Source organism: Felis catus, chromosome C1 (assembly GCF_018350175.1).
Source record: "Felis catus isolate Fca126 chromosome C1, F.catus_Fca126_mat1.0, whole genome shotgun sequence".
Taxonomy (NCBI): Eukaryota; Metazoa; Chordata; class Mammalia; order Carnivora; family Felidae; genus Felis; species Felis catus.
Window position 1 is genome coordinate 169739539 of NC_058375.1, and position 17368 is coordinate 169756906.

At 36.6% G+C, this 17368-nt stretch overlaps 1 protein-coding gene across 3 annotated transcripts in view; it reads left to right on the top strand.

Annotated features, from left to right (window-relative positions):
• PPP1R1C (protein phosphatase 1 regulatory inhibitor subunit 1C) overlaps positions 1-17368 on the top strand; it is a 127571-nt gene that overhangs the window by 61285 nt on the left and 48918 nt on the right. For 2 of the 3 annotated variants that reach the window (XM_019838341.3, XM_003990915.6), the window contains exon 6: positions 1815-1875. In XM_019838341.3, coding sequence (XP_019693900.1) covers positions 1815-1875 — 61 coding nt within the window. Of the gene's footprint in view, positions 1-1814; positions 1887-17368 lie in introns of all 3 variants that reach the window. The other variant, XM_006935395.5, reaches the window with a different exon arrangement.

Consider the following 17368-nt stretch of genomic DNA (forward strand, 5'->3'; position numbering starts at 1 on the left):
AACCAGGGGAGGGTAGGAAGCTAATAATATAGAATATATGGAATACAAAAAAGTAAGTAAACTTGTACTCAGAAATAGGACAAGGATTGACTGCTGTGCAGACATACTAGTCAACTCCCATAGCTGCATTAGGCATATAGCAATACCCAGAGGAAATGTAGAAAGAACAAAATGCCAAATAATATCTAAAAGAATTTTCTAAATTTTTAAAGAGATTATAAATGTGAAAATGCTTTGATAACTCTTACATAAATATAAATCAGTTTTTATTACTTAACAAGTTGTACTACGTGTTACAAAGCAAAATTTTCTGTCGAATTAATTTTCTACTTGATCTTTGAATATATGTATGGAGATAAATATATAAGAAATACCAAAAGTGATTGCTTCTTGAAATCAACTGGATGAGACGAATACAGTAAAGGAACACCAGAACTGTCTGTGTTCACACTACATGTTAACATTAACATAGAGTCCCTCTGCCTGCATCTGGGCATAATGAACTGGTACTCACATATTCCATTCTGGAGAAATGTGCTTGGACCATTTGCTTGTTGATATGGATTTGGCGATATTTGGTTGGATTTTTCCTTTTTAGTATATTGTTTTTGCATCAGGTAAGTGTCTACATCTTCATGATACTTTTGAGGGCAATTAAACTTTAGTATGTACAAGGAAAAATATCTCAAGTTCTATTTACTGTTCAATGAAATAGTTTCTAGTTTTTTTCAGACTGTAGGTTATGTTCTTTCTAATACACATGAAAGCCTAGAATAATCCCCAAAAAAGCATCTTGTTACCATTTATACCTGACCTTTTCAAAGCAAAAATAATCGCTCTACACACTAAAACTCATTGATTAAGACCCCTACTTTTGCCACAATGAAATATAAATCAATACACTATTAAAAAGGAATCTTTGACATAATCCAATTAGAAAATAGACTACATATGTAATTTATCATAATAAATAATATAGTCATATGTAGGAATAGTTTAATTTATATATATATATATATATATAAATAGTTTGTGGTTTTGACCCTGAAATATGTTTCTGTGTTCCAATTTTTATAATTTTTAATACAAAAATTCTCTCTTCAATAATTCAATCCTGGTCTAGTGTGCATAGGTAAGAGTGTTAAATAGCAGTTTTGTTAGGAAAGAACTTATTTATCTTTTACAAATAGAAGAGAATATTATCTCAACATTGTAATTCCAAGTCAATGGAGATATTAGATTGAACATGTCAATTCCAGAGGTTTATAAATAGGTATTACTTACCAACAACCTTCATTATGTACCTAAAACCACTCAAAAATCCTATGAGCAGGTATAGTTATCCCATGGACATAGCTTTTTGAGTATACTTTGTCCTGGCCCTTATGTTTTTTCTCGCAAACAAAAAGGATTGGTGTCTCTTTTTCTGTTTCTTTTTAAAATAAACAAACATTACTAAGTGAGAAAATAAAAGGAGTAATTTCAAGACTGCAATGGATGAAGAGTTTTATGATAAAATAGCTTCATATACTTTTAAAACTGTGATATCAAACCACTTTGACAATAAATTTCATAATGAAAAATAAAAAATAACAAAAATGAAAAAAAAGTAAAAAATAAATAAATAAATAAATAAATAAATAAATAAATAAATAAAACTGTGATATCAATGAATATGGATATAATTTCTCATTGATTTGCATTGTATTTCATGACGGGGAATCAGAAAGCTCTTTGAAATACGGCAGTGTATTTCCCTCACAGGGTCAGTTTTTATTCAAATACGCCTTTTCTTCTTTTCTTTTTGTCCACAGTCGCAAAATGCATCCCCTAAGCAGAGGAAGCAGAGCGTGTACACACCACCGGCCATGAAAGGTACTGTTCAGGTACTGTTTCGGGTTGCCGTGAATGTTGAGCTCATGGCTGGTACGCTGTCTGTTCTCAAAGACCATATGCTTGAGTATAAGCTTGATCTGGTCGCAGTTTTACAACTTGGTAATGCTACTTTCAATAAGATACTTTATCCATTTAAAACTTAGTTTCATCAAGAGTAAAACAGGTAACTGAAGAAGGAATAACTAGAGAGGTCTCTGAATTTCAGTCTGGAAATTCACATTTTCCAAAATAATAACAAAGGCTTTTCTTTTAACCTTCCTTATATTTGTTTGAAGGGATCTTTCCAGAATCCCTAATTACTGTTGCCAGAAAATTGCCATTTTTTTCCTAGGCTTATGCAAAGTAGAATAACTTGAATTGGGGGCACAGTTAATGTAAAGTGTTGCCTCATTGCCTTGTGTCAAGAGCAGCTCTGAGAAACCCAATCAAACAGTCATTAGCTGTACATGTAACAGCTGTTCAAATAACAACTAAAAATGCTAGCTCATATCCTGGCATTTTTCCAGATTTCTTCCCCCAAATTGGAACTGCTAAAAGAACATCTAAGGGTATCAGAATTTTGACTGACACCAGTTCCAGGGAAGGCTTCTTTTATTTCTCACACAAAAATGTTCCTGACGTGAGGCAGAGTGCTCAGTCCAGTAGCTCCTGCACCAGGCTGTCACCTGGGCCATTGGCCCAGTGGCTCATCAAGCTCCGTTTCAACTACAGGAGAGGCCAGCTGGGCAGCTTCCTCTGGAGTCTGGAGAGATGTCTAAATTGGGAGTGAAATTTTCCACTCTGTATTCTCTCTAGATTTGAGGCTTTTTCAGGGAAGTGGAATATAAATGGACACATTAATCGCTACTCTCAGTAAACTTCCTTCCTGTGCAGCTATAAAACCCCATGTTTGTTTGTTTGTAAGACTGCAGTAAATAACACAATCATCAACATTGTAGTTTATTCCAGGGTAATTGTTGAGATTATCCGGCTTCCCTCTCTGATGACAAATATGATCATTTGAAGGTATATTTCCTATTGTAAGTCATCTTGTACTTTTAATACACATCAGTTTTGGCATGAGTGGGCAACAGTAAAAGATATATGTTCACTTGTTTAATGATTTCCTCTGTTCTATTTTAGGTTGGCTTAACTAAATAAAGTAATACTGTTCTCGTGTCCTCAGAGAATAATAGGATTATTTTTAAAGGAAATTCTTAAAATCAAAACCCCAAGGGCTTTCATTATATTTAGCTCTCAAATATCATAAGAATGTGGGATTCTAACATTTAGGGAAGTTAGTCATATTGCACATTTTCACAGGCGACCTTACTACTGTCGATCCCTCCAAGATGGCTATTCAGTGACAGTCATTTTGGTCATGAGTTAAAGCCTTGAGAAAGCACAGTAATTCTTTCAAGAGGATACTAGTGTGTTACTATAAGCCACCTAGGTCCTCATTTTAACCAGTAAATACCTAGGTAAATCTCCTGCTTCTGATAAAAAAATAAAGAGAGAGAGAGAGAAAGCTAAATCCACATGTTTTATTCAGTCTACCTGTCCCTAAGAGCTAGAAATGAATATTTCAAGACAAAATTAAGCTATGGTAACATATGGTGCATTGTGAGCACATTAAGAAGCTTCAATCATAAGAAAGATGAATTAGCAAAGGAAATGTTATTGAGATGCTAAATACAGTAATACAATTGCTCCGAAATGTGTAATTCTTCAAATTGGAGTGGAACGTGATTATCCATTATTGAGTATAAAAAAAAGTTTGCTGAGAGAGCAAAGCAGCAACAGATGTGATTAATAGTTCTGAAAAAATTAACTCTGACAAAAAGGCCAACTAGGACTTCATGAAGGACCTAGCAAATAACTGGTTAGTGAAACAAAACAAAATACAACGAAACAAACACAAACTAGCCAGATTCCTTCCTTCTCCCCTTCCTTTACTCAGTTGTGAGGAGTTGCCAGGTACGGAGATCAAAGTAGCAGGAGGGGAGAGAGGCGACATCCTACCTATAGTGTTTTGATTAATGCATGGACAGACTGATCTCCTTTCTCCTAAGTGCATTTAGTTTTTCCTTTTTCGGTAACGGTGGCACTTCTGTCTCCAGCAGGTTTCAGGAAACAAAGACATGTCCAGGTTACCTCTTGTGATGAGGGTTTTATATGAAGGTATGTGGATAAGAAATAGAGTAGAGGAAACCATTTTAAACAGTCATACTGTCAAGACTGATATAGTGATGACTTCCAAATTTATATCTGCAATCCTAACATATCTCCTGAGCTTCAGATTGCCAATTCCAACCAACCTCCGATTTTTTTTCCCCTGATTGTTATTAGCCTTCTCAAATTTAGTATGTCCGAAGTGAAACTCTTTGGCGCTTTTCTGGTTTTCCCTATACTAATAAATTATATTCAGCTGTTGAGAACAAAAGCCTTCATGTAATCCTAGACTTCTCTCCCTTACCCAATTGACTGTCTGTTCTTGTTAGCTCTAATTTCAAAGTGCACCTCTTAATCTGAGTACTCCCCACATCTTCCACAGCTGCTATCTTATGCAAGTCACCATTCTTTCTTTCTTTTTTTAATTTTTTATTTATATTTGAGTAGGACAGAGAGCAGAGCGTGAGTGGGGGAGGGGCAGAGAGAGAGAGATGGAGACAGAATCTGAAGCAGGCTCCAGGCTCTGAGCTGTCAGCACAGAGCCTGACACGGGGCTCGAACCCACAAACTGTGAGCTCATGACCTGAGCCGAAGTCGGATGCTCAACTGACCGAGCCTCCCAGGCGCCCCTGCAGGTCACCATTCTTTCTTGCCTGGACTGCTGGAGTCTTTTTCTTACTGGTCACCCTGATGCTGCTCTTACCTCTCTCCACTATCTAGTGCTCACCCAGATGCCACAGTAATTCCTCTGACTTACAGATGATATCATACCCTCCTCTTGATCAAAGTCTTCAATGGCTTCCTATCACGTTCAGAATAAAATTGAAAATCCAACCAAGTCCCTAAATGCTCTGCACCAGCCTCTCTCTTTGACCTCATCTCCTTTCACACTGCCCCTTTTCAATGGAGCCCAACCTCATGGGCTTGTTCACTATTTTTAAACATGCCAAACAAATTCCGTTCTAGAACATTTGTCCTTTCTATTTTGTCTGTCTGGAATACTCTTTGCCCAGTGGCCTCACAGATGCCTCAGCTAATGTTACCTCCTTAGAGGCCTTCCTTCCCTGTTACTAACTCCTCCTATATCACTGTCTATGTCTTTACACGCTGCCTTGTTTTTTTCCATAACACTTATCATGAAGGAGGTATCTGTGATAAATTTTGTTCATTTGAGTATCTGCAGCACCTAGAACAGTGCCTGACAGACACATTTAGCTGCTTGATAAGTACTAGATGAATAAATGAACTGTAATGAACTAGGAAATCCAGTCACACTGTCATCTGCTGAGAAGAGGATGTCTCTTAAGCCTTGTTCTACTAATTTTCATATGTGTATTCTGCTTATATTTCTCTTTGCTTCTCTCCTTGCCAGATTCTCCCTTAAGTCTTGTATTCCTACTTACATTTCTACTAGTCTGCTTTACTAGTTTTACTTTTTCCCACTCCTGTCCCCTCTGATCAAAGAGAAACATATAATTTGGTACATTAATTATCGTCCAGAATGGTGCATCGGTTGGGCTGGCTTCTTAAGAAAGATCATCTCAAGGACCACCAGAACCATTAGGTGGGGCCTGGATCAATAGTTTATGGCCAGGGTGGCAGCACCATATGATATAAATATGGCAATGTAAATAGAAGAGTCTGGATATGGCTCTCTTCCTTCAGAGGTATTTCGTGGTTCATTCAGCACATTTACTCTTAGGATATAATAATAGATTTGGTACTGTATCTGGCTGTTTTTCTATTCATAATATCATAGGCATTCAGTGTGTTCAAGGAGCTTAAAGGTTAACTAGTGTAACTACCCAGTGATGATTGAATTTCTTCCACTGCATATAACCTCAGGGTAATACATTGGCTGTGTTGTCTTGAGGATTCTACTATATTAGGCCTGGAGGTAGAGCCAGATAATCAAAAGTTCCAAGTGATTCTGCTGCAGCAAGTCTAAAGATTGACCAGACTCAAATATCCAATCACCTACTTAACATGTCTCATGGAGATCAAAGAGATAATGAGATCAAAATTAATATGGTCAAGACTGACCTTTGAATTTTTTCAAAACCAGATCAGTTTGACCTGCACTGTTTCCCTTCTCAGCAAGTGGAATATCCATCTGCCTAGCTGCATATTGCTGAGTTCTGAGAGCCTCCAGTGAACCTCTGTCTTTCTTCCACTCTCTTCAATAATAGAACACCAGGTTTCATGGATTTCACCCCATTACTATCTCTTATCTCTCCCACCTTTTGTCTTCTCTTATCTCCAACATCATCACCACATTTCAAATCACAATCATGTCTTTGCCAGGATATATAGGCATACCTCGAAGATACTCTAAACCACCACAATAAGGTGAATAAAATGAATTTTTTAGTTTTCCAGTGAATATAAAAGTTATGTTCACACTATACTGTAGTCTATTAAGTGTGCAATAGCATTATGTCTAAAAAATAACATATATGCCTTCATTTAAAAATACTTTATTGCTAAAAAATGCCAACCATTGTGTGTTTTCAGCAAGCCATAATGGTTTTGCTGGTGGAGGGTCTTGCTTCCATTGTGATGGCTGCTGACTGATGAGGGTGGTGGTTGCTGAAGGTTGGGGTGACTGTGGCAATTTCTTAAAATCAGACGACAATAAAGTTTGCCACATAAATGGGCTTTTCTTTCATAAATGATTTCTCTGTTGTATGTGATGCTGTTTGAAAGCATTTTACCCACAGTAGAACTTCTTTCAAACTTGAAGTCAGTCCTTTCTAAGTCTACCACAGCTTTATCAACTAAGTTTATGTAGTATTTTAAATCAATGTTGTCATTTCAACAATCTTCACAGTATCTTTACCAGGAGTAGATTTCATCTGAAAAAACCACTTTCTTTGCTCATACATAAGAAGTGATTCCTCATTTGTTCAAGTTTTATCATGAGATTGCAGCAATTCAGTCACATCTTCAGGCTCCACTTCTAATTCCAGTTTTCTAGCTATTTTACCCCATCTGCAGCTACTTCCTGCACTGAAATGTTGAACCCTCAAAGTTTTCCATAAAGGTTGGAATCAACTTCTTCCAAACTCCTGTTCTGTTAATGTTGATATTTTGACCTCTTCCCATGAGTCATGAATGTTCTCAGTGGCTTCTAGAATAATGAATCCTTTCAAGAAAGTTGTGATTTGCTTTACACAGATCTATTGGAGTAATCATTATCTATGTCAGCTATAGTCTTAAGAAACACATTTCTTAATGAATAAGACTCAAAAGTCAAAATTGCCCCTTGACTCATGGGCTACAGAATGGATATTATGTTAGTAGGCATGGAAACAACATCAGTCTCATTGTACATCTCCATCAGAGCACTTGAGTGACCAGGTGTATTGTCAACAAGTAGTAATATTTTAAAAGGAATCTTTTTTTTTTTTGAGCAGTAGGTCCCAACAGTGAGATTTAAAATATTAAGTAAACCATTTTATGAACAATGTGCAGTCATGCATGATTTGTTTTTCCATTTATGGAGTACAAGCAGAGTAGATTTACCATAAATCTTAAGGGCCCTAGGATTGTCTGAACATAAGTGATCATTGGCTTCAACTTAAAGTCACCAGCTACATTAGCACTAACAAGAGATCAGCCTGTCCTTTGAAGTTTTAAAGCCAGGAATTAACTTTTCCTCTCTATCAATGAAAGTCCTAGATGACATCTTCTTCTGACAGAAGGCTTTGTCATCTACCTTGAAGATCTGTTGTTTAGTGTAGCCACTTTCATTATATTATCTTAGCTAGATCTTCTAGATAACTTGCTGCAGCTTCTACATAAGTTCTTGCTCTTTCACCTGGCACTATAATATTATGGATATGCCTTCTTTTTTTAAACCTCATAAACCAACCTCTGATAGCTCCAAACTTTTCTTCAGTAGCATCTCAACTTTTTCAGTCTTCACAGAATTGAAGAGAGTTATGGCCTTGCTCCAGATTTGGCTTTGGTTTAGGGAGTATTGAGACCAGCTTAATCTTCTACCCAGACCACTCAGACTTTCTCTATATCAGCAATAATACTGTTTTGCTTTTTGTAATGTGTGTTCATTGGAGTAGCACTTTTAATTTCCTTTAGGAACTTTCCTTTGCATTCACAGTTTGGCTAACTAGGCACAAGAGGCCTAGCTTTTGATCTATCTTGGCTTTTGACATGCCATCCTCACTAAGCTTAATAATGCCTAACTTTTGATTTAAAGTGAGAGATGTGTGACTCTTCCTTTCACTTGAGGACTCAGAGACCATTGTAGGATTATTAATTGGCCTAATTTGAATATTGCTGTGTCTTAGGGAATAGGGAGGCCCAAGAAGAGGGAGAGAGATAGGAAACAGATGGTCAGTGAAGTAGTCAGAACACACATTTTTCAATTAATTTCACCAGATTATATAGGCGCAGTTCATGGCACCCCAAAACATTTAACAGTAGTGACATCAAAGACCCCTGATCACAGATCACCATAATGTGATATCAATGAAAACGTTTGAAATATTGCAAGAATTTCTAAAATGTGGTGCAAGACACAAAGTGAGCAAATGCTATTGGAAAGATTGTACCAATAGACTTGCTTGATTTAGGGTTACCACAACCCTTCAATTTGTAAAAAAAAAAAATGCAGTATCTGCAACATGCAGTGAAGAGAAGTGCAATAAATCAAGCTATACCTATAACTGACTACTCAACATCCAGTCTTTCTCTCCTTGCTTCCCATGAGTTTTCTATACTGTAACCAAAGTGAACATTTAAAACTCAGAAGTGGTTATGCTCCTTCCTTGGTTAAAACTCTTTTATAGCTCCCCATTGCCATTAGATAAAATCCCTATTCCAGAGCAAAGCTTTCAAAGCTTACTGGCCCAAGGCTCCAATCTGCCTCTTCTCTTTCCACTAGGTCTCAGACATGTTGGTATTCTGCCAGCTTCTGGATGCACCAAGTTCTTCCCTGATTCAAGAAAGATAGACACATTCTTCCTTTCACCTAGAATGTTTTTCCCTACCTCCTCCTTGTCGTCATTCTTCATTGGCTAACTCCTACTTAACATTCAGGTCCTATCCCTAGAGATCAGTTCCTGAAAGGAGCTTTTGCTAGCTCTCTATCTAAATTCCCTATAGCTATAAATTCTGTTGATAGTTATAATCTCTAGGGTTTTTTCATAGCAAGTAATTATGTCCAGTTATTTACTAATGTCTTTGTCTTCAACTAGATTGGAAGTAATGTATGTAGTAGCATCAATAACAGGTGTCTATTTTAATTACTACTATATTTGCAGGGCTTAACATAATGCTTGAGACATAAGCAGTGCTTATAAATATATTTTAAAATAAATTTTAAAAATATACTCAACACACAAATGTTGGTGAATGAATCATTTCCTGTGGATATCTACTTTATCTCTGGTCTATTAGAAAGGCCTTTTTTTTCTGTTGAGGTCCCTAAAAATTTGTATTCTTGTATTCTTGTTCTATATCTTATTACTATTTATGACAAATTTTAAAAATGGCAGCTATCTAAATATTTCAGGACATCTATCAGGTCCCTACCTCACCATTAATTTACTTCTTTCAAGGTTAAAATATCTCAATGTCAGTTATGCCTGCCACTTTGTTTTTTCACATTCTTTCTTGATCTCCTAATAAGCTCCATTTTCATATATAGAAGTATATCATTCAGTATCAACCTAGTATTTAAACGTGGTTTGATCAGAACAGAATAGAGACTTTAATGATGCCTATCACCCCCTTTTCCCAGATTATTTAATTATAATAAGGCAACCTAAAATCTTATTAACTTTTCTGGCAGGCATATACATTGGTGAAAAATAGTGAACTTACTGTAAATTCAAAACTTCCAAGTCTTTTTTATTATTTATTTTTGAGAGAGAAAGAGCATGCATGTGAACACAGGAGCCGTGAAGGGGCAGAGAGAGAATCTCAAGCAGACTTCCATGCTGTCAGCACAGAGCCTGACATGGGGCTTGAACTCATGAACTGTGAGATCATGACCTGAGCTGAAACCAAGACTCTGACACTTAACTGAGCCATGCAGGGGTCCCTTCCCATTTTAAAATTATGTCTTTTTTGAACCAAAAAAGCAAGACAGTGCTGTCATCCCAATTGAACTTTCTCTTGTTAGAATCAGGCAGTCACATGAACATGTCATATTTTGTATTTTGATTCTGTCATCCATTTCTTATCTCAGTCACGTTTCATCCACAGATAAAATAAACTTATCTTTGGTATTTTTATCTACATCTGTAATAAACATATCAAACAGAACAGGGCAAAGAGAGGGCCTTGTAGCACACATTATCTCTCTCTAGTTGACATCGATCTCCCTGAATGCCACCATTGAAACAATTATGAAATAGACTTATATAACAGGACTCCAGTCCTTAAAACCAGAGGATAATGTGAAGGATATTGTTAGATACATTGTTGTGTTTCATTTATTTTTATGCTGACCACATTTTTTCATCTGTACAGATGAATCATAAATTTATAATGTATATTATAACATAAAAATGACAAAAGTTGAAGTTTGCATAGAAAACAGATTTACTTTTCTATTACCTTTTGTAATATAGTGCTTCATAATTATATAAGTAGAAAGTTCTGAGGATTATCAGAAATTGATAGCTGATCACTGAATTTTCATGTACACTTTTTTTGTGTTTATATTGTGGTCAGCCTTGTAATTTACAGAACAGCCAGTTAAGGTTTTGTTGAAGAGCTTGAATCACGTTTTCAGAAAAGCAAGGCAGATCTGAATCTTGGGACAGGAAATAGCTGACTCATTTCCATCCTCATTGTGTGTGTGTGTGTGTGTGTGTGTGTGTGTGTGTGTGTGTGTTTTACTGGAATGCAAATGCCTTTAACTGAAGAGAGCAAAGCAAGTGCTATCGATTTAAAAGGAAATTTGAACATGAAACGAATCAGCTGACTGAAAAATAGCATTGCATAGTAGCAGGGTGTTACATTACCATTCTTAATGCAAAGCAAGTCAGATTTTATATGTACTTCTGAAGAATATCTTCTTTCTCTCACTCTTTGTAATTTCTTTAAGAGAAAATTGTAGTTACTTTGGTGTCCAGAGATTGTTCTTCTCATATGTCCAATAGTTCATATATCAAACAGGTCTTTGAATGCTTGCAGCACTATAACTCCCACATTCTGTTTCTCCAAGGATGATTGTGATCTTGATATTTTATCTTAACTCAGCCTCTTTTCATAGTTAAGCAATAAATGCAAATAATGCAAGATGGGAACTAAATAAAACTGGATCAATAAAAAAGGCTAAGTAGGTTTTTAGAGCATGGTAGATGATAGTGGCAAGGATGTGACATGTCATATTAACTGAAGGATAATCTTCAAATCAGAGAAAGCCATTGATCAAAATGATTTTACTGGACCCAACATGAAAAGACATGGACTTTGGAGGACAAGCAATCAGGGTTCAAACCTTGGTGTCAATGTTTATTAACTATTCAATTTCAGCAAGTCAATGAGTTTAATTTCTTCTTTATCATTGGTAAATGTTGATGATACCTACCCCAAAGGATTGCCCTAGAGACATAATGAAACAATATGTGAAAAGAGAATGTTTAGGGCAGGCATGCAGTATGTGGGAATTACTTTGAATAATTCTTTGAACTCTGGATTAAGTCAGAAGCACTTCTTTTCCATTTCCACTGAGCCCTGTATAAGGGAGGCAGGAGGTCAGGAGAGAGATGGAGGAGAAGACAAAAAGACTTGGGGAAGAATGAAATACCTGCCAGGGTTTTGCTCTGGTGGCCATTGAAAAGTCAGAGTTAGAGGTGCCCAATCCTATAAGGTACCCATCCACCTAAGAGTGCCCACCCAATAAGCATGTGGATTATCCAGCTTTGCAACATTTGCTCCACTTTTATTTGCCCCTGTCTGAGGTAGATTTGTGCAGCTAATCTTTGACCTTTCACTTTCTTTTCAACAAAAGCCAGCTGGCTTTTCCTTCATTTCACCTCAGGTACTGTGTACCTTATTTCCCAGCTAACAGCCCTCTCAGAAGTATTTATATTTAATTTAATAAATCTTGTGTTTCAAGAAAGCATAAGAACAAAGTGATGGCTAATGGTGAATTTAGGGATTGCTAAAGATTATGCCATATATATGTCTAGCCACAGGGATGAGCAGGAATCACATCATCTAAATTCAGCCTATAATTAGCCAATGAAGGTAGACTAACAATAATGACACGGAATTGCAACCAAGTCTCTCCTCCTGATTTCAAGTCTCTTATAATTGTGACTGAAAAAATACTCAGAAGGAATAGACCAGATTGTTCTTATCACCCCCTGCACAGTGAAAATCAAAGACAGGGAGAGAAGACAAGATCTTTTAATTTCTCATCAGGCAATCTCTACCATACTACATTCTTTTCTTAAACATTTCTATCCTTCTTTGGGTGTTTTGCCAGGTATTCAGCACATTTGCCTTTCTAAAACTTAGCTGTTTTTGTTTGTGCTGGCTTGATTTATTTACTAGTAGGGTACGGCTTATTTATGCAACTCAAGAAACATTTCAACAGATTTCTAGATAATAAGGTACACAAGTCTTGCTTATTTCTAAAAAAAAAAAAAAGTAAAAAAACCCCAAAAACAACAACAAAAAAAAAACAAGTATGCTTCTATTTCCAGATCCACTTCCTTCACTTCTTTTTAATTTCTTCCACTAAGTATTTGCACATCTTTCCTCCTATCTTTAAATGCAGAGGGTGGGGTTAGGGTGGAGAACTGATCTGAGAATGTACTTTTCCTGAAAGCCACTAAGATGTCTTTTTTTTCTGAGTTCAACATTGAGAGAGAGTAAAGCAAGTGGAAAAGGCCAGCAAAAATGAGTAGACTTCATATTCCATAGCATTGCTGATGATTATTAGGTTGAAAGGTCTAAAAGATCTTGAGATGAATTAAGTTGAAAATTTAGTATTTGGGACAAGAAACTTAATCTCATGTGGTGCCACTTATACTTTGAAAAGGAGACCACTGTTTGTCAATATGGTTCCATTCATGCATTTGTGTATATAGTAAAACCTTGATTTGCAAGCATAAGTCGTTCCAGAAACTTGCTTGTAATCCAAAGCACTTGTATATCAAAGTGAATTTCCCCATAAGAAATAATGGAAACTTAGATGATTCATTCCACAACCCAAAAATATTCATATAAAAATGATCATAATACTGTAATATAATACAAAATAGTAAAGAAAATGCAAAATATAAGGAAAAAGAAAAAAAATTAACCTGCACTTACTTTTGAAAACCTTTGTGACTGGTGTGAGGGAGACAAGAGAAGAGGGTTATTGCGAAGGACAACTTTCACTATCACTAACAGAATCACTGCTATTTATTGGCTCAATGGAATCTTTCTGCATAGGGGCCATTGTATACACGTGCATGGATGCTGACTACAGTACAGTATTAATAAACTCTTGTCATATACTGTATTTAATGTAACTGGCAATAAGGTGCAGAGGAAAGGGTCTATATCCGCAGGCAGCCTGACCTAGAAGGAAGCAGAACATTCCTAAGCTTACTCTTGTTTGGAAAAGCAAAGGACTGTCCATAGGTGCTTTGAAGTGACAAAAAAATAACACTAGTGCCAGTTGTGGGTACCTTCCAACATTCTGAAAAATCACTGATTTCTGCCAAACGCCATAGCCTGAGACTGAGCATCTGAGCATGGGAGATGATCACCCACAATCTCAGAGAGAGAGAGAAGAACCACCAACTCAGTTGTGATCATGTGACATTCGGCATTACATACTACTCATATTGCAAGACATCACTTGTTTATCAAGTTAAAATTTATTAGAAAATGTTTACTTGTGGAACACTCACAGAACAAGTTACTCTCAACCCAAGGTTTTACTCTATTTACCTATCTTTAAGTTAGTCTTTTTCATTTACATTTCTGTATAAATAATATGCAACTTTAATATTTTTAAATGTTATTTTTAAGAGAGAGAGTGTGGGGGAGGGGCAGAGACAGAGAATCTAAAGCAGGCTCAGACGTGTCAGCCCAGAGCCTGATGTGGGGCTCGAACTCATGAACCATGAGACCATGACCTGAGCCAAAGCTGGACGCTTAACTGACTGACCCAGCCAGGAGCCCCAATAATAGTGATGCAACTTTAAAAGTTGCTTCCTATCTTAGAAGCAGGGAAGGAGATGAACTTTTGCCTTTGGTTGGAACAGATGAATTAAGATATAATGTCAAGATGTTTTCCAAATATGCAAATAGTAAAATTCAGTTATATAAGCACTAATCATATACTGCCACAAATCACGTATCAGCATCCACTGTATACCAAGTACTGCAATAGAGTGCCATTGCTACAGAGATGAAAAGCAAAGTTCTCTGCCCAATGGGAGACCAGTCTAGAGGAAGCAACACATAAGTAGACAGGTAGAGCACACCCAAATGAATCTTGGAATAGAGATCTGACAGAGGTATCAGGGGGTCTGAAAGGACTCACTAGGCCTGGGGGACAGGAGATTGAATTCACTTTCATATTACAGAAGGAACAGTTATCTTTACACATGTGCCTAGAAAGTAAAATGGACCTGGTCATGGAAAAGTATAATACATGGCTCATTATTTTCATTCCTCTTGTTCATATGAACTTAGAAAGCATTTAAGATGATACCCTAATATAGAGTGAATTTCTGCATGGATCATTACAAAGACCCCTGCTGCAGTACAAGGTTTAAGTAGGTCCCACGAATGGACTGTGTAGACAACGTTTTCCAAAGTATTTGGAAATCCTTGTGCATTTTATTCCATTTTAAAAGTTGCTTTATTTGGAGAGAAGGTGTGCATGCATGAGTGGAGGAAGGGCAGAGCAAGAAGGAGAGACAGAATCCCAAGCAGGCACCATGCTGCTAGCGCAGAACCCAATGTGGGACTTGATCCCATGAATTGTGAGATCATGACCTGAGCCAAAATCAAGGGTCAGTTGCTTAACCGACTGAGCCACCCAGGTACTCCAATAATATTCTTTTCAAAACAGTAATTTCCGCTCAAATTATGCTTTAAAAAACAAACTTTATATTTTAGAACAGTTTTAGATTTTCAGAAAAATTATGACAATAGTACAGAGTCCCCATGTACCCTGCATCCAGTTTCCCCTACCATTTACACCCTATATTAGTATAGTACATTTGTTACAATTAATAAACCAATGCTGACACATATTATTAATTAAAGTCCATACTTTATTCATTGTTTAGTTTTTACCTAATGTCCTTTTTCTGTTCCAGGTACTCACCCAGGATATAATATTACATTTAGTTTTCAAGTCTCCTTAGCCTCCTCTTGGTTGTGACAGTTTCTCAGACTTCCCTTGTTTTTGATGACTTTGACAGTTTTGAAGAACAGTGGGTGGGTATTTTCTAAAATGCTCTTATATTGCGATTTGTCTAATGTTTTTCTCTTGACTAGACTGGGTTTGTGGGTTTGGGGGAGGAAGACTGCAGATATAAGATGACCTTTTCATCACATGACATCCAGGGTACATAGAGATAACCTGACTTATCACTGTTGATGTTGACCTTGATCACGGGTGAGGTGGTATTTGCCAGGATTCTCCACAGTACAGTTACTGTTTTTTGCTTCCTGTCCATACTGTACTCTTTGGAAGGGAGTCATTATGTGTAGCTTACACTTGATGAGTGAGAAGTTGTGTTCCACCTTCTTGAAGAATGTGTAAATTATTTGAAATTCTTCTGCACAGGACATTCGTTTCTTCTCCATTTCTTTATGTATTCAATAATTTATTTTTATCAGTATTGAGTCATAGATATTTATTTTATACTTTAGATTATAAACCAGTGCTACTTTATTTTGCTGCTCAGATTATTCCAGGTCTAGTTCTGGGAAGCTTTTCCAGTTAATTGCCGTTCCCTTTGATATACCCATCATTATGAGGTTTTTGTTGTTTTATTATTTTTGTTTGTTTTAGCATATTGTTACTTTCTGGCACTAAAAGCTACTCCAGGTTCATTTGTGTATTTTCTGCCCCGGTCTAAGAATCAGTCATTTCTCCAAGAAGCCCTCAAGTTACAATTTTGTTTTCTATTTGAGTCAGTATACTGTAAAATATATGTTTGCATCGGGACATAGTTACTAAAAATAGAGAAATCTATCTCTTGCTCTGCAGAAGTGGATCATATCCATTAGTGTTTAGGAGGGTTAATGCTACACTATCAGCATACAGATATACACTCTTTACTCTTATTAATGGTAATGGAAGTTCCTGGAAGGCAAAAACAGCGGCTAAGAGCAGATGTCATCTTCATGGGCTTGCCTTCCTTCATTTAAAACCTAATACAATGTTTTCTGGGATGGCATTTGTATTGCCACTTTATAGATGTGGAATTAGTAATACATTTGCTTCTTGGAGATTGGCTATTTGCCTTACTTAAATCAAAGATTTTAGAAAGTATCATTTATAGCACTTTATACTTGTGTAGTGCTTCAATATATGCAACATATGTGTTTTTGATTAATTCATTTGTTTTTACAGAAAACTTGTAAGATAAATAGGATATTTATTTTAAAAGAAAGGTTCATGGAAGAGCAGAATCCCCATTAAATGTCACTCTTCTTTACAAGGCTAACTTGTGACATGAGCCTTTCTTGCTTTTCTGATGGAATAACAATAGAACTCATTTTTTCCATTTACTCTACCCATCTATCCTGTTTGCCCTAATAAAATCCAGTGATCCCTCAACTTTATAACTTAATGGAAAGTTTTTACAAGATCTTTTATATCAAAGTTACTACAGAATGCTTAGCACCTTTGCTCTTAATTATTTCGTATTTTGAACTCACATTATAGGTCCCTATATAATAACAGTTTTGTACTCAAACTAAGCTTGCCTTTATTCTTGTCTCTCTCCAACCCACCTCCCCCTGCACCCCCCAACCTAGCTCCCAACAGCTGAACCACAGAAATCTGGCCCCATGTCTTTTTGTTTTACAACCCTTTAAATGTGCACTGATTCCTTTAGAATAAAGCCCTGGAAAGAATGTGCAGAGCTGTTTAAGATCTGGCCCCTCATACCTGTCTAGTCCCACCTCCTGCCACAGTCTCCTTGTATTTCAGGCTGCAGCAATGCTGAGCTGTATTGAGCTCCTTGAAAATAATACATGGTTTCTAGCCTGCACATTTGCTCTGTAGCTTCATTTGCATGAAAGACTTCTCTCTCTTCCCGGTGCTTCTAAATTCTTTGAGCTGTGCTGCCTTGAGACTCAGAATGTATTACACACA